General features: G+C 41.0%; 1 protein-coding gene across 1 annotated transcript; it reads left to right on the top strand.

The window, feature by feature from the left end:
- Positions 1–299: 299 nt before the first annotated feature.
- Positions 300–2,087, top strand: CENPA (centromere protein A). Its single transcript, XM_020983905.2, is given in 5 exon segments — positions 300–560; positions 665–780; positions 1,176–1,253; positions 1,752–1,821; positions 1,824–2,087. Coding segments are annotated over 5 exon segments (417 nt in total). The 5' UTR covers positions 300–469; the 3' UTR covers positions 1,886–2,087.
- Positions 2,088–25,303: the final 23,216 nt, after the last annotated feature.

Raw genomic sequence — 25,303 nt, 5'->3', positions numbered from 1 at the left:
CCCCTCCCCCTCTTCGCCCTCCCCCCGCCTGCCTGCTTTTCTCTCACATTTATTGGTCTTTGGGCGTAGGCTCCTCCCACAGACACACACACCCCCACCACCAAATTCTGAAACAAACAGAGGCAGTAGCCGGAAGTGATGTAGCCCGCTGCGCGAAGTTTGAATTGTACGCTTAAGAGCAGCGGTTGGGGGCATGCAGTCAGTGACTCCGGGGCCGAGAGACTGAGTCCAAGCAATCCCTTCCCGGCCCGTCTCCAGCCTCCCCGGGCTCGGCTCCCTCGTCTGACCTTCTGCCTTCCCCCGGGCTGCCCCGTGCCCTCCAGACCGCAGGTCAGTCAGTCAGAGCGGCCTCCCGGGCCCTGCGCGAGCCGCTGGAGGAGGGAGGCGAGGCAGGTACGTAGGAGGGAGCTGTAGGTTCCCGGGCCCCGCGGCCTCCGATGCCTACACTCTGCCCCCGCCAGGTAGGACCATGAGACCGGGTCGCCGCAAATCCACCCCAAAGAAGCGCCCCGGGACCCCGTCTCAGCCCCGCGCCTCCACCTCCACCACGCCCCCCGCAGGTAACCTTGCCCCGACCCGACCCCCCGCCTCAGTCCCGGGCCCCCTTCCCTCCCGCTACATCGTCTTCCCTTCCCTTTCCCGTAATGACCCTTGTTTGTCCTAGGCTCTTCTCGCCGCCGCCGCTTTCCCGGTGGACTAAGCCATCGGATTCTTAGGGAGATCCGCAAGCTGCAGAAAAGCACGGACCTGCTGATCAGGAAGGCACCCTTTGGTCGACTAGTGAGCACCCCACTCCTAACCTATAGGGCTGCTTGTTTGTGAGCCTGCCCAGGACTCTGCCTACTTAACAACGTATTTTGAACTTTATCCTGAGGTTTAGGGATTTCCTCCCAAACCCTAGGACTTCCAATGGCACCTTCCCCCCTCATGGCTTTAATTTTTTTCACTTACCCCTACTGAGGTAGCCACTTAACAAATGTTTATTTTGTCAAATTACTACCCATTAAATACCTGCCCAGTGATGTATCAATCTCCCCGTTGGTATTGAAACCATCCCCAGCAACGAAGTCCAGAAAGTGGGAAAAAAGGTTCCTTTTCCTGGCCTGGCAAGAATATGTTTTAGCCTTGATCTTTTCCTTTTTGGGGTTTTTTTTTCTGCCTTCCTCAAACTACAGGTTAGAGAAATATGCCTCCGATATACTCGAGGAGTGGACTTCTATTGGCAATCTCAGGCCCTACTGGCCCTGCAGGAGGTGAGGAGAGGGGCAAAGGATGATCTAACCTTAAGTAAGGTGGAGTGGTTGTTGGGAGAAAGGATTGTCGAAAAATACTACAAGTTTCCCAAACAGCAACTGATTGGAAAATGGAATATCACAAAGAAGCTTAATTGAACTATGAGGTAGAATGCCTGAGGCTTTCACAAAGGGAAGAGACAAGGAATAAGGGGAAATAGCCGAGGGTTTGAGGGCTAGATACTGAAATATGTGGGACCCCAAAGATCTAAATGCTGCCACTCTAATACTACGGCCTCAGTGTTATCAGGTTCCATCTCTTACCCCATATTGAGCCCTTCCCCAAGATTGAGGTCCAGAAATGAAAAATGGTATTGTTCCTCATTCATTTTTCTGTGTGAGTACAGTAGAACCTATAGCTGCCTCTGCATTTCGTATGCTAAGAGTAAAAAAACTAAGAAAAATTTCCCCGATTTTTTTAGACTACTTCAATTCATCTATCTCTTTCCCTGTACCCAGGCAGCTGAAGCATTTATAACTCATTTATTTGAAGATGCCTATCTCCTCGCCATACATGCCCGGAGGGTAACCTGTATCCCAAAGATATTCAACTGGCCAGAAGGATCCGAGGTTTGCAGGAAGGACTAGGCTAAATACTTGAGGACAATGGACCTTTAAACCTAGAAGTTAAAAATTTAATTCCTTTCTATTTCTCCAACCACTTGAGTTCCCAGTCTGGAGTTGCCACTTACCATCTTCAACGCCTTGTCATCGTATCCATCTCTTGGGCACAGTTCTCTGGAGAATCGGGGATTGTTCCTTTTTACAAAATTTAAATAAAATGTTTTTAATTAAGGATTGGCCAGAATTGCCCTCTCTTTGGTGGGGGGAGAGGTGTGTGCAGGAAAAGATGAGAGCAGGAATTATCTAGAGAAATGTCCTCTGGAGTCTGTTATGAGGCAGAGAGTTCATTAAAAACATAGGGCCAAGAACTGGACCTGTGATTTTATTGTGTAGGTGAGGAAGCTCCCTCTACTGAAGCAGTGGTGCCTCTGCAGCTTTAAGAGTCGGGTTAAGTGACTTGTCCAGTATCATAAAGATCATGTGTGTTAGAAGTAGAACTTGAACCCAGGTTTTGAGGCTGGCTCTCCATACACTATAATACTCTGCCTCTCAAATTCACCTCAGGGGTGAACAATGGGAATAGGAACAGTGGGAAGAATTAGAAAAGTGGCCTTCAAGGTAGCACAGAATTTTTCTCACATTCTTCTTTTTTTTCCTCTCTTGCAAGAGGCAGTACCTGCCTGACCATCTTACCCCTTGAATAAATAACATTGCAGGACTTGTCTATTCTGAAACCTTATCTTCCTGGAGGTACTTCCACTACAAGTTGCCCTGCTTCTATCCCCAGTAGTCTGCACATATGTCTTCCCTTTCATAAATGAGATGTCTTTCCTTGACTGGTGCATGACTTTATTGTTCAAAATTAACAAGGCTAATGAAGTGGCTAATGAAAAGTAGGGAAATCTGTAAGCCTTAAAGCTCTAAGAGACACACTGGGGTGGTTGTCATTAGAAATCAGGAAGATCTGGGTTCAAATTTACCCCTGACTCAGAGTGAGTCTGTATTAGTCACTTAATCAGTACTCTAAGCAAATCTTATAAGACATAAGTTGTAGAGCTAGTGCTCATCTGGCAGAGGAAATCTCTAATCAGAACTTTTTTACACAATCAAAGCTATGATCCCCCACAAAAAGCCTTAAGTCAAAATGCAAATTGTTTTATGATTGAGCTATCTTCATCTTAATGAATAACATTTGGCATATTTGCTGTTGAGTTAAAATTTCTCCAATGTGACCAATGTATATTTTAATTCTGTATGCGTGTATTTACAATCTTAAACAACTAAGAACAGTTTTTGAGTGTAATCTGCCAAGGTGGACTAAAGATCCTAAATTCGACAGGTAACTGTTGGAGTAAGTGTAGAGAAGTATATGTCCATGAGAAGAGTCTCACTGGGAAGTCTTCTCCTATATTCAGACAGGCCTGAATTGAAGATTCTTTGGTCTTGAGAAGAAAATGAAGAACACCAAGTCTTAGGCATCAAATAAAATTGCTAAAATGTCACTCAACAAGCATTTGTTAAGCACCTACTGTATGCCAGGTACAATGACTATAATAATTTAAATGAAAAACGTTAAAAGGAAGGTGAATGCTAAGTATTTGCAAAAACCTATATTGATGCTGAAAAACTATGAAACATACCTCCTTCCTCAGCTAAGAGGTGGGGAACCAGTGGAGCAAAGTGTTATATATATTGTTAGATGCAATCACTTACTAGTTGTTTTTACTTAAGCTTTTGTTACAAGGAAAAGTTCAATTAGGGCATGGGATATGTCTAAAAGTGACTGAATTAAAACAAAAGGCATCAATACTCATAATCTTAATCATTTCAATCTGATATCCAGAACATGAAATACATATTAGAACAAGAGAATTATGGGTACTTGAATATTGATGCACTTTGCTGTGGCCCCAAAAAACCCCACACAAGGTACATTCCTAAAACACCCATAGGTACACATATGTATTTGTAGCAATTCTTTTTGTAGTGACAAAGGACTAGAAACTAGGAGGGCATCAATTAGAAAATGGCTAGAAAAATTATGTTATTTGAATATGATGGAATGTTAGTGGACCTAAGATGATATAAAAAGTAAAATTTCAGAGAAATCTAGAAGACTTGAGAACTGGTATTGAGCAGAACTAGGAAAAAACAGTTTATACAATAACAACACTATAAAGATGAATAATTTTGAAAGACTTTAGAATTCTGAGCAATGAAGGAATATGCTACCCATCTCCTGATACCTATCTCAAGATGCAGAATGAGACATACATTTTTAGACATGGCTAATGTAGGAATGTGCTTAAAGCCTTGACAATGCCTATTTGTTATCAAATTAGTTTTGTTGTTTTTCTGGGGGGAGAGGAAGAAGAAGAAAAAATAAATGCTTATTAATTGAAAATTTAAAAAAATAAAACTGTTCAAGCATATTTTAATATTTAAGTAACGTAGGAGAGGGAAGAGTCAAGGCTAATTCCAAGGTTCTGAACCTAAATAAATGGAAGAATGATGGTCCCCTAAACAGAAATAGGAAAATTTGAAGGAGCAAGTTTAATGAGGGAGATAGGATAATTTTTCTGTGTTATTAAGATAGCTAGTCACATAACTAGCTGGAACTTGCAGAACTTAGCTAACATCAAATCTAGCTCCAGTGACTAATTGGTTAGTGATAAGAGAATTTCTGGCTCAGCTTTATTACCTCTATTTACTTAAGATGAGCATTTCAGGTAACTAAGTATATCTCCTGTGTTGACGCTTAGTCTGCAAATTCCAGCTTTATCCCTAGAGAATGCCGACTAGTTTATTGTTTTACCTAACATAGATCTTTCCCTTCTGTCTTCTATCCTTCTTCCTCTACAGCGATACCCTGTATCCCTCCTGTCTTGTCATTAAAACCTATATAAGTTTGCCAAAACAGCTACTCAGGACCATTGGTGTTTGTATATCATGGATCTATGCTCAGCATTACAATATAAACTAGTTCTTGAAATGTTTCTGCATGTTGATAAATATGATTGGCAGCAGTACCTATCAGTGAATCCTTGAACAACTTTTATGTCAAAGATAAAAGAGTTCCATTTTGGGATATAAATGAATGCATGAAACTACATGTATTGAACCCTTATGAGCCAGGCCTGTGCTATGTGTTAAGGATACAAATACAAAAAAAGGTGTTCCTTTAGGGAGCCTATATTCTAATATTGGAGAACAATGTATATGGGTGAATAGTGCCTAGGAAGGGATGTTTTTATCTGGGAAGTCAAAGAGATGGTGAGTAGAGCCACAAGACAATTGATTAATTTGTTCTTTCCAGGAATGTCAGTGTTGATTTGATTAAAGCAGACAGAAGAGAGGGAACAGCATGGCACCAAGAAGGCCAGAGAGCGGCCTGGTATGTCTGGTCTGAACGGGCTATGGAGAACTCTCACTCAGAGCAGGAGCTGAAGTGCTAAGTGGGATATAGTAAATATAAGATTCCTTTAGGATATTCAGATGGAGATATCTAGCAGGCAATAACGTGAAACTAGAGTGAAAGGGAAAGAGTCAATATGTAGATTTGATTATCATCTGAGTAGAGATGATACTTGAACCTATAGGATTGAATTAGATCATCAAGATGGGGAGTGTAGAGAGAGAAGGAAAAGGTTCAGGACATTCCTGGGCTTGGGGCAGCTGAAAAGGGTTTGCTTTCCAGGCTTGGAGGATAAAGGGGAAGGAATCAAAAGGCAGACAATGGAATGCTGATCTGGGGGCACAGTGAGCTACTCCAGACACAAGCCATTCATTGCTTCCACTGTCTCACTGTCTCTTCAACTCTTTGCATTCTGGTTTCTGACCCTACAACCTAACTGAAACTACTTCCAACCACATTAGCAATGATTTCACCTGCTAAATCCAATTTCTTTTTCTTTTTCTCAGTCTTTATCCTACTTGGCCTCTTTGTAGCTTTTGACACCATTGACATCCCTTTGTCCTGGATTCTTTTTCCTTCTTTAGCTCCCTAATCGAATTCTGTCCTGGATCTCCTGGGAAGCAGAATGAAATCTTAGTGGCAAGGAGTAGAAGCATCTGCTGGGAAGGGAGGAGAGCTGCCATGGAGCAGTGAAAGATCTAGCAGACAGAGGCACTGATGGGCAGTAGTGACAGGTGACATCTGGATGTCTGCAGGATTGCTGCAGAAGATAAGCATTGTGACAAAGCAGCCATGAAAGGGAGCACTGATGGGAGCCCTGTGCAGGGTAATAATGGGTGTCCCAGAGGCTTGCGTGCAGGTCCCTGGGGAAGGAGTGCTCACTGGAGGGGTATTATTTTCTAGGAGCTCAGATGCAAGTCTCATCTTTTTCCATTAATTTTTAAATAAAACTGTTGTTTTGAACCTTTTGAGCCTGTGTGCTTCTAAGAGGTAAGTGATTACCTTTGGATAGTACCACATACTAAAATTCCTAAGTCATTTGATTGGGTGATAGACCAGGGAAGTAAGAGGTCATCAAAATGTACCTATGCCCTTTGTGTCATGAGTGAGCCTCTGACACAAGGGTTATATAAAGAAAAACTGCTTAACAATTCCAAAAATGTAATAGGTTGTCTCTATGTAGTGAGTTCTGTCACTACAAGTTTTCAGGCAGAGGCTGGATGACCACTGGGTTCAGGTGTTATAGAGGGAATTACTATTCAGGTAGAGGTTACACTAGATCACATCTGAGACTCTGAGTCTCTTGATTTCTCTTGCCTCACTCCTAGGCTTTCCCAATAAATTGAACAGAGTTTTCAATCCCACCCCTTCTAACTTAACCTCCTTTGGTTTCCAAATACCATACTCTTTACTAGAAAAGGGTAGGGGTTGTAAAGATACATTCCAATTATCCTCCATATAACAAAAATTACCCTCTTCTTGAAACAAAGTATGTCTTGAGGAGATAATAAAATATAGATGTAGCACCTAGCCCTCCTCCATACCTAGGCTCTAGAAGGCTGTTGTTGTTTGTCCTTGCTCTTGAAGAGGACCAGTGACATCAGGAGAGTGACATCTTGACTTGCAAATGAATTGGATTTAAGTGAGGCAGGGCTGTGCAAAGTCATTGGCCTCAATCTCTCCTTCAGAGTCATCTGAAAGTCAAGACAACTGGGGATGGCCCAGTTCTAGAATGCTACTTCTAGGCTGGAGGCACTCTGAGGATTATCAACCACCCAGAACTATATAGCTGAAGAATTTCTATCAATGTTTAGTTTTAACAAGTAAACCAGAAAGCATATACTAATTCAGCAGAAAAGGCATTTATTTAACAGAATAGAAAGATAGTAACAAAAAATATTCCCCCCCAAACATACAAAGTTATGTTCCCTCAAAGGTTACCAAAGTACTAGTGGAGGAATACATATATGGAGGGTATCTCACAGAAGGAACACACAAAGTCTGTGCCACTCACACGGCTAATGCTATAAAGCCTACAGATGTTTTCTAGTGATGTCATCATGTCTACTGTTGTGTGGATGTGATAAACTGCTCTCTCTGTTAGCATCTGTTGGTCCATTAAAATTGAGCCTTTTTGAGCCATCAGAAATACAGTGACTAGAAAACATCTCCTTACAAGGGAGGCATGAAGTTCTTTTAGTATGAAGCTAGCCAGGCAGCCAGCAGAAGCTGTAAATGTCTTCTGATACCTGCTAGCAATCTGACTTGGAATCAGAAAATTCCTTTTTAACTCTTGTTAAACCCCTGATCTAATCCCTGTGTCGCCTCAAACCATTTTGAGAGGTGCACCTAATGGAAGCCATCTGGTTGGTAAGCAAATTAACCTGGAGCAAGAACAAAGAGCTAGGAGATGCCTGGGCACTGGAAACCAATCTCTCACTTTACTGATGAGGAAACTGAGACCCAAAGAAGTCAAATAAGTTGCCCACAGGTCACACAAGTAACAAATGATAGGGCTGGCATTCAGAGTCGTATCACTTTAACTCCAAATCCAGGGCTAGTTACAAAGTACCTCCACCTCCCACTTCTTTCACAGGATTAAAATCAACCAATTCAATGGGTATGAAAACAAATTCATAAAATTAAAGTGCTATACAAAAATAAGGTGGTGGTGGTAGTTATCACCATTGAGGTAGTTGTCTTTGTGAAAATGCACATAATTTACAGAGATGACACAGGCCCAATCTTTGTGCAGGGTTGAGGAATTAGTGACACCAGACCTTGTCAGGATACATGTCTGAGCTGTGGCCTGCAGGCAGCTTCCAGGTACTAAGCTCTCTATACTGGTGGTGGTTTTCAGTTTTCAGCAAAAGGGACCAGAAAAAACAAGAATGTAAAAGCTGAGGGACAAATAAATGAGATTATACCATTACATGATAACATCTAGAGAAAGGATAGTAGAAAGTGACAGGTACTGGCCTATGAATAGTTAAAAAGATTCCCTGTCTTCCCCCCTCCCCTCCCACAATGATTACCACTGCTAACAGTCACCTGAGCAGGGCATCAAGTCAGATCCTGGATGGCAAAAGGGAATACCCAACATTTCTTCATACAGTAGTAATTACATCATCCAGCCTGTATTATATCACTGATGTTTGTTTAAGCATCCATGACAGTATCTGTATTTACATCTGTAAATTACATCTATATTTAAAAACACTTTAAAACATTTTGAAGGGAGACATATGGCATTTTTGGGTACTTCACTCCATGAAGATGGCAACCTAGATTATTAAATCCCTAAACTTTATTGTCTCCTTCCCCAATCTTTTTCCAAAGAAGTGGCAAGGGAGACTTGTAAGCTGTCAGGTGGGCTAGGATATGGCTAGGTACCTAAAAAGGATTTTTAGGAAAATATTGAGAAAGCTCTAAGGAGAAGACAAATAAATTGGTCTAGAACACAGGAACAGGTCTTCCTGGAAAAGCCTTGAAAATAAGAATAAGAGATGGAAAAGGGAAAGGAAAAGCAAGGTTAGGGGAAGCTATAAGTGAAACTAAAAGAGCTCAGCTCAGAGAACTGAGTAAGAAAGGGGCTGAGAACCCATAAATTAGAGAAAGGCCAATCAGGCCTATGGGCAGAGTTAGTGGGGTCAATAGTTTTGAAGCCCAGCTGTCCTAGACATAAAGGGAGAATCAAGTTCCTGCTATAATAGCATATGATAGCTAATTATAGAGGTTTTTTTTCTTTTTTGCTAGGCAATGGGGTTAAGTGACTTGTCCAGGATCACACAGCTAACATTAAGTATTTGAGGACAGATTTGAACTCAGGTCCTTCTGACTTCAGGGCTGGTGCTCTATGCACTGTGTCACCTCGCTGCCCCCTAGAGTTTTCTATTTAGGCAGTTTTCTACAAGTCTTATTTCTTAATTTAAGCCTCCCCAAAGTTGCATATTTATGAATAACTATTTTGACTGCTTTTTTGATCATGTGTTCTTTAAATGATTGATTCAGTTTTGATTCCAGCCACACAGCATTCTCACTATGGTGGTCTAGACATTTTAATGTTAATAAGTAATACAATGTTGTAATGTCATAAATATTTATCTCGGTTTTCCTAGCAGTAGCATATGCAAATATCCCTCCAACGGTGGAAAACTTCAATTTTGCCTCACTTCCTGGATGACAGAGTCAAGACCCAAAATGATTTTGACAGAGCATAATGTTGTATCAAATCTAATAAGATAAAATTTAATACAGACAAATGTTCAAACAAAGGCTGTATGACCCTTTGTTGGGTATCTTACATCAGGGATTCTTATTGGGCTTGGGTTGGACTAGAATAAAGATGGCCAATGAGATCCCTTCCAATTAGCAAATTCTGTGATTTCTTACCCATAGACTTGGGTTCAAAAAAAATTAGTTTCCTAAATCAAGATGGGGAAGGTATGTCTAGAGAGTAGTTTGTCTGAAAAAGATTTGGGGGTTTTAGTGGACTTCAAGCTGAATATTAATAATGTGATATGACAAGTCAAAAAAAGCTAATGCTACATTAAGAAAGCACAGAGTATAGGACTCAGGAGGCACCCTAGCCATTCTTAGTGTTTTGCGTTCATTTTTGGTGTCACATTTAAGAAAGCACATTAAAAAGCTGAAAGGTTATCAGGATGGTGAGAAACCTTGAAATCATGCCATACGAGCATCAGTTGAAAGAATTAGGTGTTTTTAGTTCTCTCTCTCCATATATATATATTCAATCTACATGGATTTTTTTTTCCTATTCAACTACTTCCCTTTTTAGGTGTCTTAATGTTGTTTTTACAGAAGTTTTTCATTTTCATATGACCAAAGTTACCCATTTTATCTTTTATAATTGCTCCTATCCCTTGTTAGGTCAAGAATACATCTCCAGAATAAATAAGCATTTATTAAGCTCCTACTATGTATAAAGTACTGTATTAAGTACTGGGAGATACAAAGAAAAGCGAAAGCAATCCCTGTTCTCAAGGAGCTTACAGTCTAAAGGGAAAGGCAGCATTAAAAACTATGTACAAACAAGATGTGAGACACTTTGAATGACAATGGATTTTATATTTGATCCTAATGGTGATGGGAAGCCACTGGGTTTACTAAATAGGTAAGGCAATGTGGTCAGATCTGCACTTTAGGAAGATCACTTTGACAGTTGAATGAATGGAGGATGGTCTGGAGTGAGGAGACTACCCAGTAAGCTGTTGTAATAGTCCCAATGTGAGATGATGAGGACCTGAAACAAGGTGGCAAACAGTGTCAGAGGTGAGAAGGGAGTGTATAGGAGAAATGTAAGAAGGTAAAATTGACAGGGCATACTGGATATGGGGAGAAGAGAATGAGAAGTCGATGACATGTAGGTTGTGAGACTGGGTGACTAAGAGGTAGGTGGTGCCCTCAACAGCAATAGGGAAGTTCAGAAAGTGGGAAGAAGGTTAGAGAGAAAGGATAATGGACATATTGGACAGGTTCAGTTTAAGATGTTTACTGGACATGCAGTTGCAGATGTGAGAGTCAGTATGTTAGAACTGAGGTTAGGGCTCAGTAAGTAAATCTGAGAATCATCATTTTTCTTATGGTAAGATCTTTACTATTAAGGTCACATACCCATTTAGAATTTATTGTGGAATATAGTGCAAGTAAAGTGTTAATCTAAAGCAGGGCTTCTTAAACTTTTTCCACTCATCACCCCTTTTTGAATTTGAGCCGTGTTTGTTGGCATTGCATGGCCTGAGGGTGTACGAAGTGCAAAGTGCGCATGCTTTGTGTTCAGAATCAAGGCTGCAGTGAAGTTGTACAATGCAACATGGGTGAGCCCTGCCAGAAACACTTCGGATTCATTATGCATTTGATTTTTAATTTTTGGTCTTTGTGCATTCAGAAACTTTTACTGTTGCCAAATTTTTTGCGACCCTATATGGGGTTGCAACCCATAATTTAGGAAGCATTGATCTAAACCAAATTTCTGTCATATTGCTCTCCAGTTTTCCCATACAGTTTTTATCAAATAAAGAGTTCTTTCCTAAATCATTATGTTTTCTGTTGCTGAGTTTCATTGTTTCTTCCTTGGTTAGTCTATTCTATTGATCAACTTATCTCTTTCTAAACAAATACCAAGTGGTTTTAATGATTGTTGTTTATAATATAGTTTGAGGTCTGGAAATGCTATTCTCCCTTCATCCCTACCTCTTTACATTATTTCACTTAATATTCTGTGTCTTTTGTTTCCCCAAATAAAATTAATTATTATTCATAAAATCCCTTTGATAGTTTAATTTAATGTTTGTCATGGTATTAAAACTTTATTGGTATTATCATTTTTGTTATATTGGCATGACCCAGCCATGAGCACTGAATATTCCTCTGGCCAGGTTGTTCTTTATTTCTTTAAGGAGTACTTTGGAATTGAATCTATACAAGTCTTTTGTGTGTGTGTGTATTTGATAGCTTGATCCCTAGATATTTTATGCATTTTGTAGTTATTTGGGGAATGGCTGACCAAGTTATGGTATGTGATTGTGATGGAATACTATTGTGCTATTATAAGAAATGATGAGGAGGATGCTCTCAGAAAAACCTGTAAAGATTTACATGAACTGAGGCAAAATAAAGTGAGCAGAACCAGGAGAACAGTATATGCAGTAACAGCAATATTGTACGATGATCAACTGTGAATGACTTAGCTACTCTTAGCAGTGTTTGTTAGCCCAAGATAATTCCAAAGGATTAATGATGACAAATTATATCAATCTCCAGAGAAAGAACTGGTGAAGTCTGAATGCAGATTGAAGCATACTTTTTTTTAAACTTTCTTTATTTTTCTTGGGGGTTTTTTGTGGTTTGTGTTTTCTTTCACAACATGACAAATATGGAAATATGTTTTGCATAACTGCACCTGTATAGCCTATATCAAAGATTCTCAGTGAGGGGAGGGAGAGAATTTAGAACTCAAAATTTAAAAAAAGTTAAAAATTATTTTTACATGTATTTGGGGTGTATAGCATGTAGAAACTATGACACAGCCTTCCCACTATTCTCAGCTACTCAGCATTAGTCAGAATTTGGGACATAGCCTCTTAAAGCAGGGTTTCTCAAAGTGTGGTCAAGAGATCTCTAGCAGTCCCCGGATTTTTCAGGGGGTATGTGAGGTCAAAATTATTTTGTTACTAGTAATACTAGGACTTTTTCTTACACAGAAATATCACTGTTAGGGATGTACAGAAGTCAGCTTGTAGAGCAGTTAAATTTTTAGTGTGAGCATGTATACCTCAGATACCCAAGGCTTGAGTTATTGATTTTTTAATTGTCTAGACTTAAGAAAGTGAAAGATAAAATGTTAATAATGCAGATTACACTTTAAAAGTGTGCCTTTTGTACATTTTTTTTCAGAGAGCTCGTTGTTAGCCATTTTCCCAACATACCTCTGAACCCACATAAAAACTCTTTGGGGAGGTCCTTAATAATTTTTAAGAGTGTAAAAGGGTCATGAGACCATAAAGTTTGAGAAACTACCCTAGAGAGTTTGAGACGTTGAATAATGAAAATGACTAAAGATCTAGCCTAGGTTTCTGCCATTTGTGATTTGAGGGATTTTTTTTTTCCATTGAGTTGTTCCTCTCCTCCCCTCTCCCTCTTCTCATCTGGATCCAACCCAAACCAAAGCTAGATTTGATATGGGGGATTGGGACAGGAGGTAGGTACAAAATGATGACATAATTGCAGGTGTCAAATGGTACTTTTCAAGTATGATGTAGAGAGGCAATCCTAATCTCTAATCTCTTAAAAACTAAAAAGAGGGCAGCCTGGCAATTCATGCAAGTCAAAAGGCCTAGCAGGGCTGGTAAATCTATCTTCTTGTCATAGAAATTTCTTTTCCCAGGATTAAAGTAGTTTGTGCTTTAGGAGCCTTCTGGTGAAAAAAAAAGGGGGGGGAGGGATGTGAAAGAAAAAAAAGAGATCTGCATTATTTAACCTAGGGAGCCTGGAGAGGGAATTTGACTACAAACTCTAGAAGGACACTGATGAACAGTTCTCTCTTCCCCAGAAAGCAGGAGCAAAAGAGACAGATGTAAGCTGTGGCAATAGAAACTGTCTTGTCAATCAATAACAGACACGAGAAATGCTTTGTTTTGGAAGGCGGTTGAATCTCTCTGGAGAGTTTGCATTGGCTCTCAGTTCAAGTCTTTGATTTTACAGTTTCGACTTCTAAATAAGCTCTGAATTCCCCAATCATATAGGGAGACCTAGAAAGGAATAACACTCTTACTGCAGAAAAATAAAGGATAAGGGGGCCTAGATGGAGTTGGATAAGGGGATGAGACCTTTCATGTCCAGCAACTGTGGAAAAAGAAGTTGGGGTTGGACCAGGACTCTAGCAACAGCCACTGGGAGGCTAGGGGATGGGAGGAGATATGGTGGCAAAGGGTGATAATAGCAATAGAAAGGCATATTTTTAAGTCAAAGTTCGTTGTCATGAATATTTAGGAGTCTACCTACTGAAACGAACCCAGAAACTATTTGAACGTAATTACAAAACACTTTTCACACAAAATATGTTGTCACTAGGTGGCACTATAATACCATAGCCCGTGTTCTACCATGGTAGATGGCATTAAGGTAGAAACCAAGAGGCACACTCCCAGTCAATAAATTTATCAGACAAGTATTTAATTAAGTGCCTTCCAGGTACTCCTTGAATCTACAGTTCCCCTCCTTTCTCTGTGGTTGGAAGGGTCACATTCCTGGAAGCTGCTTCCTGACCTGAACCTCCCTCCAACTCCAAAATGGAATGTTGTCCTACTAGGCTCTGACAGAGGTGCGGGGACACACTCCACCAAGCTACTTCCTGCCTTGACTGCCCTTTCAGTTCCTCCAAGGGACCACTTCCTAAAGGGATAAGATGTCGTCAACACATGTTACACTTCATTTAACACATTAGCACTTCCAGACCCATACTGAGAAAAGAGATGTCATTTCTAATTGTAGCAGACCACCCTGGCCCCCAATGATCGAAGGCCAGAAAGGTTAGATTTCACCACTCCTCCCAAGGTCCTCCAGGATCCTTACGGGGGTTTGCTCTCTGCAAACGACTTCAGCTCTCACCTATGGCATTTCCCCCACCCTTACCCCACTTTGTAGTGAGTGGGTCTGTGCACTCTAGTTCCATTAGGTACTAACAGGCAGATTAGCTTTTTCAAAGGAATATTTACTTCCAAAGGTATAATAACAAATATACAAACATTCCACCCAACATGTGGGAAATGTAATCCTGCTCTCCTCATGCACAGCTTAGTCTCTGGAGAAGGGAAGGGGCTTAGGTTCATAGTTTAGCTCAGTTCCCATAGAGTATAGTCCCAATTTTAAATCCAAAACCCCACCTCAGGCTCAAACCCCAGGCACCCTGGCTTCTCAGGGCTTCCATACTAGCCTGGCTGTCTGCTACACCCTGCCTGCAATCCTGGCTCAAAGGTCTCTGTGGCTTGAACTTTTGGCCTCCTGGGGATCACCTTCGACACCTGACACTGAGGACAAGCAACACAGCAGAAACAAACCCCACCATACCCATTGCTCAGAGCTGAGGGAGCTCTCATCCATTCAGTTCATGGCATCCACACTGCGTGAAGTGGATAGGATTCTTAGAAAAGAGCCCAGACAAAAAGGAAAGACCCAGGCAGCCAGTCAAAGGAGGGTACCCCCACCCATGTGAAGAGTAGCTAGGTGGTGCAATGGATAGAGAGTCAGAGGAACCTGAGTTCACATGTGGCCTCAGACACTAGCTGTGTGACCCTGGGCAAGTTACTTAATCCTGTTTGCCTCAGTTTCCTCATCTGTAAAATGAGCTAGAGAAGGGAATGGTAAACCACTCCAGTGTCTTTTCCAAGAAAACTCCAGATGGGATCACGAAGAGTCAGACACCACTGAAACAACTGAACAGCAACAAATTTAAATTCTTCTAACAACAACAACAATAGTAGGGATAGGGACAGAACCAGTGAGTTCACTGATATTTCACTGTAAATAGCTGGGTAGCACAGTGGATAGAGCACAGGACTTGGAGTACAGAGAAATTTGAGTTAGAATCCTGTCTTAGACATTTATTTACTGGCTGTGTGACCCTAGGCAAGTCACTCAACCCTGTTTGTCTCAGATTCCTCATCTATAAAATGAGCTGGAGAAGGGAATGGCAAACCATTTGAGTATCTTTGCCAAGAAATGACTGAACAACAAGAACAAAAGAGAAGGGGTCAGGAGAAAGGGAAAGGATGAAGACTGGGGAGAGAGGGGCATAATTAAAAGGGCCACCTCCTGGGGAAGGCAGGAGGGGATGGGATCAAGGGGAGCAAGAAGAGTTGTCCTTGGTGTGGAGAAGAGCCACATCTTCAGCAGAGACGAGGATGAAGGAGGAGATAAAGGAGGGTGCTGGAGATGTAAAAAAAAAAAATCGCTTTGCCCCAGTGAGGTTGTATAATATAAATGTGTAGTGGACTCAGAATGATTTCAAGATTCTCCAGAGCAGCAGGTGAGTGGGAGTGATGGTAACAGATAGTGACAGTAAGCCAAGGCTGGGGCTCAGCAGGACAATATTGGCAATAGGATTAGGGGGCTAGGGGCTCTAGAGATGAAGGTAATGCAGAACTGAACTGGCTTACCAAGGGGTTGAGATAGAGAAAGAGTATAGCTATTTTTAAGGGTGATGGCCTGGGAAAGAACTGAGGGGTGGAGGGATTGCAGTTCATAGTAAGGATGAAGAACAGGTATGAGATGGTAAGGCAGAGGGAAAGACAGAATAATAAAAGATCATGATCTGGTCAAGAAGAAGGGCCTTACATCCTTTTGCTTTGTTATGTTTCCTTTGCTTAGCATATATACATTTCTATATGTTTTATACTTAATCATGTTCTGACTCTCCCCTTTGATTAAAACGTCCTGGAGAGCAAAGACCGTTTTCTATTTCCTTTTATTTTCCCCTTGGCAGGACTCCTCTTCCACCTCATCATCATCATCACCACCACCACCATCACTAGCATTTACATAGCCCTATAAGGTTTGCAAACACTTTACAAATGTTACCTCATTTTATCCCACAACACTGGGAGATAGGCGTTATTGCTATCCCCATCTGACAGAAGAAGAAACTGAAGAAAATGACTTGCCCGGGGTTTAGAGCTCATAAATTCCTGAGATAGGATTCAAACTCAGGTCTTCCTGAATCCAAGTCCAGTACTCTATTTACTATTCCACCTAGCTGCCAATATCTCTTTATCCTTTCAAGTCACCATCTTATATATTGCCTCAATTCCATAGCTCAATTCTCCTCCCCACCCCCACCCCCCAAAAAAGCCATTTACATTTGTTGCCTGCACTTGCTCTTCTCTTACTCACTTCTCAACTCTCTGCAATCTTGGCTTCCAAACCCACCACACATATGAAATGGCTCTCTTCAAGGTTGTCATTATCCTTTCAAAATTATTGTTATATTTTATTTTTATTTTACCTTAATTTCTAACCAAATCCCTTAGCCTTCTCTACCTAAAAAAAAATCCCTTGTAACAAAGAATAAAGAGTTTGACAAAATTAACTTAATGCATCAATTGAATGAGACAGTAAATGAAATGTTCCACATCAATAGCTCCTCTCCCATCTCTTCCAAAGAAGGGAAGGGAGCAGTTTATTTTCTAATCTCTTACCAATTATCTCTTTACTGCTAAATGTAATGACCTTTTCCAGTCCCCATGTTCCTGACCTCTGCAGCAATAACCCAGTTGACCACTTTCCTTTTGAATATTCTCTTCTCTTGCATTTTCATGACTTAGCTCTATCCTGGTTCTCTTCTTACCAATCTGACCACACCTTCTCAGCCTGCCTGAATGGATCATTACCTGTCTTCTACCACTTCTCGGGGTTCAGGGTATGGAGGGGATTGGAGCAGCAAGTGGTGGTAGGAATAGACTGAACCACACTGACTCCATCTTGTGACTCAATTCTGGAGCTGGCTCAGTTCCCTTTCTGGTCAATTAAGAGTGTAGTCCAATTTCTGTCCTGTGAGAAAACTATTCAATTGCAGGAATTGTGAAAGGATTTTTTTGCATTGTTTGAACCTATCCCTGTGAGTCTGGAAAGCTGGACTACCTCTACCTGCTGTTCAGGGACCCTTAACTAAGGACCTAGATTATGCCGACCAGAAACCCAGTCAGATCCAAAGATTGATGCAAGGAGTTTTCTCACAATTGTATATCTCAAGCAGGTGCCATCTCCAGTTGTCCCGATCTACATCTTGCCACTGGACCCTGACGACTCCAGGGAAGAAAGTGAGGCTAGTGACCTTGCCCAGCCCTCCCTCACTGAAATCCAATTCACTTGCAAGTCATGCTATCACCTCTCTCATGTCATGGCCCTCTTCGAAAAGGAAGGACCAACAATAACAAGAAAGTCTCGAGCAATCCATGTGTCTTATCTGAAAACTGGCCCCATATTGATCAATTAGTTATTGTGTCTATGTTCCTTTGATTGTTTACAGACACTCTTTTTTTGAATTCAGGGAATTGTACCTGTTCGCCCTCCACCTCCCACCTTGGAAAATTCCTAATCTTGATTACCTAATGCTGTGTTCTGGTTAATTGTTTCCTTTTAATTAATTGACCCTATTTGATTAATAGTTTATGATGTATAAAAATCTGTCTCCTCTGTATTTGGAGTCCAGTACCAAAGCTGGGGAAGGTGACTGGTCCCAATTTGTTGAGCAGTTGGCATGTATTACTTAATAAATTGATATACTCAGAAGCTCAAACCTAACCTTTGTTTCCTTAGTCATTGTATCTTTCATACACACACACACACACACACACACACACACACACACACACACACACCATCCCTCAAGGCTCTTTCTGATCCCTTTTTTCTTATCTCCATATTCTCACTAGATCCTCATTAGATTGTGAGCAACCTGTCAGAGACTATCTTTTGCCTTTTTTTGTATCCCCAGAACTTAGTACAGTACCTGGTAAGAGCTTGATAAATGTTTATTGACATAGTGACTGACTGATCTCACTAGTTTTCAGGAGATCAATTATCTTTTTTATAGATGACTCTCACATTTAAACATCCAGCCAAATCTCTCTCCAGAGCTCCAGTACCACATCACTAATCACATATTGGATATGTCCTACTAGGTATTCCATTGTCACCTCAAACTCAATATCAGTTGAAAAAATTCATTATCTTCCTCCAAATTTCTCCTTTTCTTTTGATGATGCCACCATTCTTTTCAGCTATGCAAGTCTGCAACCTTGATGCTAACTTCAACTCTTCCCTCTTCCTCACCCTACATATCTAATCAATGCTAAGTCTTGCTTTACAACAGATCTTACGTATGCCTCTTCTTTTCACTCATATGGCCCACATCTGAGTTCAGGCCTTAATCACCTCTTGCCTAGACTATTACAATAGCATCCTAATTGTACTCTTGGCCTCTAGTCTCTCCCCTCACTAATCCATCCTCCACACAGCCACCAAAATAGTCTTCTTAAAAGACAGTTCTAAGGCAGAGATGCAGAAAATTCTCAAAACAAAACAAAACAAAAAAAAAAAACCACCATCATGATGACTACCCAAGAAGAACCCCAAGTTCATTTCAAACTTGTCTTAGTTGGTGATGGAGATAATGGGAAAACCATAAACCACATTTGCAAAACTTCACTTGACTAGTGAATCTGAGAAATATATAGCCATATATACTATATATAGTATATAGAAGTATATAGCACACTGGATAGAGTCATGAAGACTCATTTTCTTGAGTTCAATTCTGACTCCAGATACCTACTAGCTGTGTGACCCTGGCCAAGTCACTTCATTCTGTTTGCCTCAGTTTCCTCATCTGTAAAATGGGCTGGAGAAGGAAATAGTAAACCACTCCAGTATCTTGGCCAAGAAAACTCCAAACGGAGTCATAAAGAATCAGACATGATTGAAACAAATGAACAACAGCACAGCCACCTGGGGTGATGAGGTTCATCCCCTTGTGTTCTATACTTACAAGGGTTTATTAAATTCAAAATATGGGATACAGCTGGTCAAGAGAAATTTGGTGGTCTTAAAGATGTGCCCTTTCTTGATGTAACATTAAGAGTTACTTACAATAATGTACCTAACTGGCATAGAGATTTAGTATAAGTATGTGAAAATGATGGAGTGTTTGTGCTTGGACCCCAGCCCTAGGACCATATTTCTCCCCAGCCCAAAGACCCTATCTCTGGCAATAACTCATGAGTAGGCCCCAGTAAGGCAAACTATCTTTCCCTGTTACAAGAATAAGCTGACCTCTGTAGAATTTCCCTTGCACGAATAGGACTATCTTATACCAGCAGAACTATCATGTACTGATTCCCATGGTTACCATATATAATCCAGAGGTCAAGCTATAGACATCAACTCCTAAAGCTATCTTGTTACAGACACAGACCGACAGACCCCTTAGAAGCCCCCTCTCTCCACCCCAGCCCCCCGTCCCCTGGGCCAGTCCAGTTGTGAATGATGCCTGAGCCCAAGGTACAGAAACTGTATATTCACCACCTAATTAGCATACTTGGCACACCACTCAGTGAACTTTTTTTACATAAGCTTTAGCATCACTCTTGTTAGGTTGCAAGTTCCCTAAGGAGCTCTGCCCACCATATTAACATTACAACAAACTTTTTGCCACTTGACTAGAAGACCGTTTGAGTCCAGGAATTCTTTCCAGACAACTCCTCTCTGAACCTCAGTATTTTGGGGTCACTGCACCTCTAAACCACATAAAAATAACCCCAAATAGCAGCAGAATGGGTACTGTGGGGACTTTGTTCAGGATATATTTGAGTCCTCTTCTACACACCTACAGGGACCTCTTGCAGAGATTCTCCATCTGGTACTTTCCTTTTTGGATATTATAGTATTACAGAGAGCTATTGAAAGAAAATTAGTGGGGTAGGAGAGTTCCTCTTTTATTTTAGATTACAATTTGATTGTAATTCTGCTGACTTTACAAGTCAGACCCATTTCTTTGATATAACTTCCTTAGTTGAATGCTTAAGTACTAATAATGTCTCTTGTATTACTATATTCATTATAAGTATAGAAGCTGACATGAGCAGCTAGATATTGGAGCCTAGTGATTTATTTAGAGCATACTGTCAGAGCTCATCCATGTGCCTTTTTATTTTTCTTCTTCTTTTTTTCCCTAATTGGGGAATGAATTCAGGCAGTCTGAGATCCTAATAGATTTCAGGTTCGTAGGATAAAGTTCACCTAATAGCCTCTAAACTCTGAAGTGTCTACTCCCTTTGGGGCAGCCCCGCACTCCTGTGCCTGTGCCAGATGGAAGAAAGGCAGGAAAGGATTTTCTTTCTTCTCCCTACCCTAGGCTATGAGTTCCAGCACCAGAGCTGCTTACCCAGTAGGAGACACCCTATCCAGCAATTTGAGAATGTATGTCACAGTTTAGGCCTGTCTGAATTAATTTGTTTTCTTTTTAAATTAGTTTGTGCAAGGTATCATGACCTCCATTTGGATTGTTCTGTGTGTTTGCTGGGGTCCACCAGAGAAATTTCAGGTGCTTTATCTGTTACAAAATCTAATTGGAAATTTTTTTTGTGTAGGCTTTCCGTTGGAATTCCCTATGTGTAATAAGGATCTATGGAGCAAATTTTTGTGTCCCATAAATTTTGAGGGAACAGAGATACATAAAGACCCAAAGGATTTTTTTTATTGAATCCAGTACTAAATCCAGGTTCTATGGGTGGGTTCGGAGCAGAGGGGTCCTCCGTCCTGGTGATAACTTTTGTGAAGTCAGAATAAATTCTTTTGAATTAGAAAGGGACTCTGACCATTGACTGAGAAATGATTAGCCAAACCTGTAGGTGGCTAATGAGTCTAAGTAGAAGTCATGACCTCGGAGAAATGTAGCTCCCAACATGTGGAAGATACATGGAGTTGGAGGAGTAAGAGCCCTCTGAGCAAGTAGTCCCAAAGGTCACTACTCTGTGGGGGCTCATGGGCTACAGCAGGAGGAATCTGAATCCATAACTAGACTAGAACCTACAAACTGAGAATAGTTAGTTTCAGAGGTAGAAACTGATCACCCCAACCCCAGCTGGGGCTAGCACTGATGATACTTGCTACTGGCCTGAGCCCAGGTGGACTTGGTAGAAGATAGAAAGGGGGAATGTCCAAGCACCATCCCTACCAGGTCCAATAATTCTGAGAGTTTGTAAAATGGTATTGATTTGTTGAAATTTGAGGTTAAGTGTAATTCCCAGACCCACCAGCTGTCAAAAGCCTAGACCTTCACGGGAAAATGCTAATTTCTGGACTGTTTAAGAACTGTCAAATGAACTTTGCTGAGATGCTTTAGTTAGTACAAAGTATTAGGGAACACACTTGAAAGAACAATGACTCAAAGTCTCCTCAGGTCACTGGAGATATGCAGGCTTTGGGACTATGGACTAATGGAACCAAAAGTGGTTGATTTGCCAGGGAAAGCAAATGTTTAACTTGCGAGAGAGTTCAGGGAAACTGGTTTTTGACCATCCGACCAGCCCAGAATGTGCAAAATGCAATCAGAAAGCAAGGAGCAAGATAAGGACATGTTAAACCAAGCATAAAGCGGGGACCATGCTTGTTGATCCTTTTATCAACAAACTCCTTAACTGAATTATAAGGGGAACCTGGCCTCTCCTACAGGAGAGGCAAAAAGTGGGCCCCGAAAAGACAACCAATTCAATAGGAAGTCAACTGGAGTTCCTCCAAGTTGGGAGCTACACTGTGAAGAAGACTCCTGTGCCTATGCCAGAAGGCAGTGGGGTTGGAGGGGATCTTCTCTCCTCTCCCTACCATAGGCTATGATGTTTAGCACCAGAGCTACTCACCCAGAAGGAGACAGCCTATCCATCAGCTTGAGAGTTTGTGGGACAGTTTAGATGATTCCAGTAGGGAAGAGAGATCCATATTTGTACAGTCACGTAAGGGCTGTAGACATATCAAGGAACATGATGATCCTTTGGAGCAGAAAAGAGAGCTGACTGCAGATTCAAAGTAAAATAAGCCTGGAAATCAAGAGACAATCATAATGAAGACTCCATCAGGAGAAAAAGAAAAGACACCAAAACAAAACCCTACAGTACTGAAATGTAAATTGCCTTAACCGTATAGGTTTCCTTTACTCGGGGTTCCACTACCATTATACCTGAGGTTGGCACCCACTCTTCTCACAGATGCTGTGTGTATTTCTAGGAGAGTATGCTAGGTTTGGAGCCAGGTGATTCAATGGATGAGTGCTGGGCCTGGAGTCAGGAAGACCAGAATTCAAATCCAATCTCCGGCACTTACTAGCTGTGTGACCCTGGGCAAGTCACTTAACCCTGTTTGCCTCATTTTCCTCATCTGTAAGATGAGCTGGAGAAGGAAATGGTAAAACGACTCCAGTATCTTTGCCAGGAAAACCCCAAATACAGTCACAAAGAATCTGACATGACTGACACAACTGAACATTAAAAAAATGCCCTAAGTTTACATGAGCGAATGGTTTATAGCTCTTGTTCTTCATCTGTCATCTCAGGAAATGCTTTTGGTTTGAACTAATTGTGTAGGAACACAGACACACAAACTATACCTTTGAACCTGAGGTAATACTCATCTCTGGGGAAGCCAGTGTGCAACTTGTTAAGTTTACCAAATAGGGAAGGTAGTTGAGAGGCAGTGTTACTGGTAAGATAATTATTTATGTTGTTTATTTATATTTATAGTGTCAATAGGAAATGGCAAACCATTCCAGTATCTTTGCCTAGAAAACCTCAAGTGAGGTCATAAAGAGTCAGAGATGACTGAACAACAATAAAGTTGTTTAATTAATATTTGTTTAATACATACTTGTTCAGTGAGTGAACAAATACATGGATGGATGTGTTGTGGTGTGAGAGGTTGAGAGGTTGTGACCCCTCAAAGACTGAATTACAGGATGGGTTGTCTGGAATGAATTCACTGACTCAAGCATTCTTTAAGTCAAGGTGGCAAAGTTTATTGTTACGCTTTTCAGTGGACAAGGATTCTTAAAGGATCCTGCAACCTTAGAGAGGTACAGTTAAAGTTTACATAGGATAAAATACAATAAAACATGTGCCAAATATGCTAACTAGGGAATTCAGGGTGGGATTAGGGAGTGGTTAAGGAGTGGTAAGTTCTTAAAAGAACATGCACTTCTTGTACCTACTGCGCAGGCATTTTCCCCAGAGTTCATTAGGAAAAGCCCACAAGGGGAGCCACATGGAGGTGTGGTTTTAGGCCTGCTACATCACTAAGTCAACTAGAGTTCAGGGTAACTGAGAGTTGTCCAGTCTGCCACCAATCAATGTCTTGTTAGACAAGATAGATGTAAGGAGTATACATATGTCTTAAGTCTAGAATACAGTTAATGAGGAGCCCAGGATGTAGGTAATGAGGTAGGGCGGTAGGATAGTATAGTAGTGGGTAAGAATGTCTTCATGACTCAGTGCAAAGCCAGTTTAAACTAATAAATCCTTCAGGTGCTGTTTGGAACTGCACCAGGGAGAGAGATAAGGGTCTTGCTGGGGCCCACTCATGAGTAATTGCTAGGCACAGGGTCCTTGGGCTGGGGAGAAACTGTCAGGGACAGTGTTTCTGAGGCTAGGGAGAAATTGGGGTCCAAGTACAAGCACCCAAGCTGTAAATAGATAAGTAAACATCAATACTGAAGAGTTGTTTTTCCATTCTTAAGTAGGGAAAGCAGACATTCATCTGCAAAGATGTAGCTAAAAGTTACCTGACCCCTGCCCCTTTAGGCATGCTAAAATGAAGATCCAGCACAATGCCTGGCATATAGTAGGCACTTAATAATTGTTGATTGATTGATGCAGGGTTATGAAGCTTACCTCTGTTTCATGCCAGGGGCATGGGAGTTGTAAGGCAGTTTCTCATTCCAACTCAAATAGTAGGCCTTGGAAAGTGGTCACTGAGGCAGAAGCTAAGCAATTCAAAAGAAAGTCTTGACCTAAATGCTTTTGCCAGATGGTTGGTTGGCTGTCTGGTGGGGTTCAGCTGGGGAATCATAGACCCATTCATTAGGGTATGCAAATAGGGAGTTTAATTTTGTTTTTTAAGGCAAATGTTTTTTGAGTACTAAATCATAAAGGACATTTTTTATTCATGAAACTAAAGAAATTAAAACCAAACTTACTTTAAAAATACAAACTTTTAAAATGAGAGCCAAAATAACTTTTATGAATGTCAGCAGGGCATGCATTGTGCTGTGAATCCAACCCACTTAAAAAAAAAAGAATGGAAATAGCCTTAGCTATGGAATTATCTTTCAAAAGAGCCTGACTACTTCCCTGCAGAAAAAGATGTAGAAGCAGATGCAATTCAGTGGAGAACCAGCAGGTGGCAGCACAACAGAGAAGACAGCTCCACCTACGGCAACAGAAGCTCACCATAGTTTAGCAGAAAGCTAGTAGATGACATCTTCAGAACAGCAGAGGATAATACCAAACCAGGTGATTTCATGGCAGCTTCAGAGTCAGAAAAGTTGCCTAACCTGAACTAGGTGGCGAAGTGGATAGAGTGGATGGTGGACTGGAGTCGGGAAGGCCTGAATTCAAATCTGGCCTCAGACACTAGGTGGACTGGAGTCAGGAAGGCCTGAATTCAAATCTGGCCTCAGTCACTAGCCGTGTAACCTTGGATACATCACTTAACCACTATTTGACTCAGTTTCCTCAACTGTAAAATGAAGAAAATAATAGCATCCACCTCCCAGGATTTTTGTGAGGATTAAATGAGATATCTGTAAAATGTTTAGCACAGTGTCGGGCATATAGTAGATGCAATTTAAATGCTATATGTTTATGGTTATTATTATTATTTTCCTTGCTATTCTATTTTAATTAACTATTCCTTTTGTTTTTAATTAATGTGTTCTCTGCTTTGGTCTAGTAAAAGTAAATCATCAATG

This window comes from Phascolarctos cinereus, unplaced genomic scaffold (genome assembly GCF_003287225.1).
Source record: "Phascolarctos cinereus isolate Bilbo 61053 unplaced genomic scaffold, phaCin_HiC Scaffold_2;HRSCAF=192, whole genome shotgun sequence".
NCBI classification, from domain to species: Eukaryota; Metazoa; Chordata; class Mammalia; order Diprotodontia; family Phascolarctidae; genus Phascolarctos; species Phascolarctos cinereus.
This window is presented reverse-complemented; position numbering and strand designations above follow the sequence as displayed.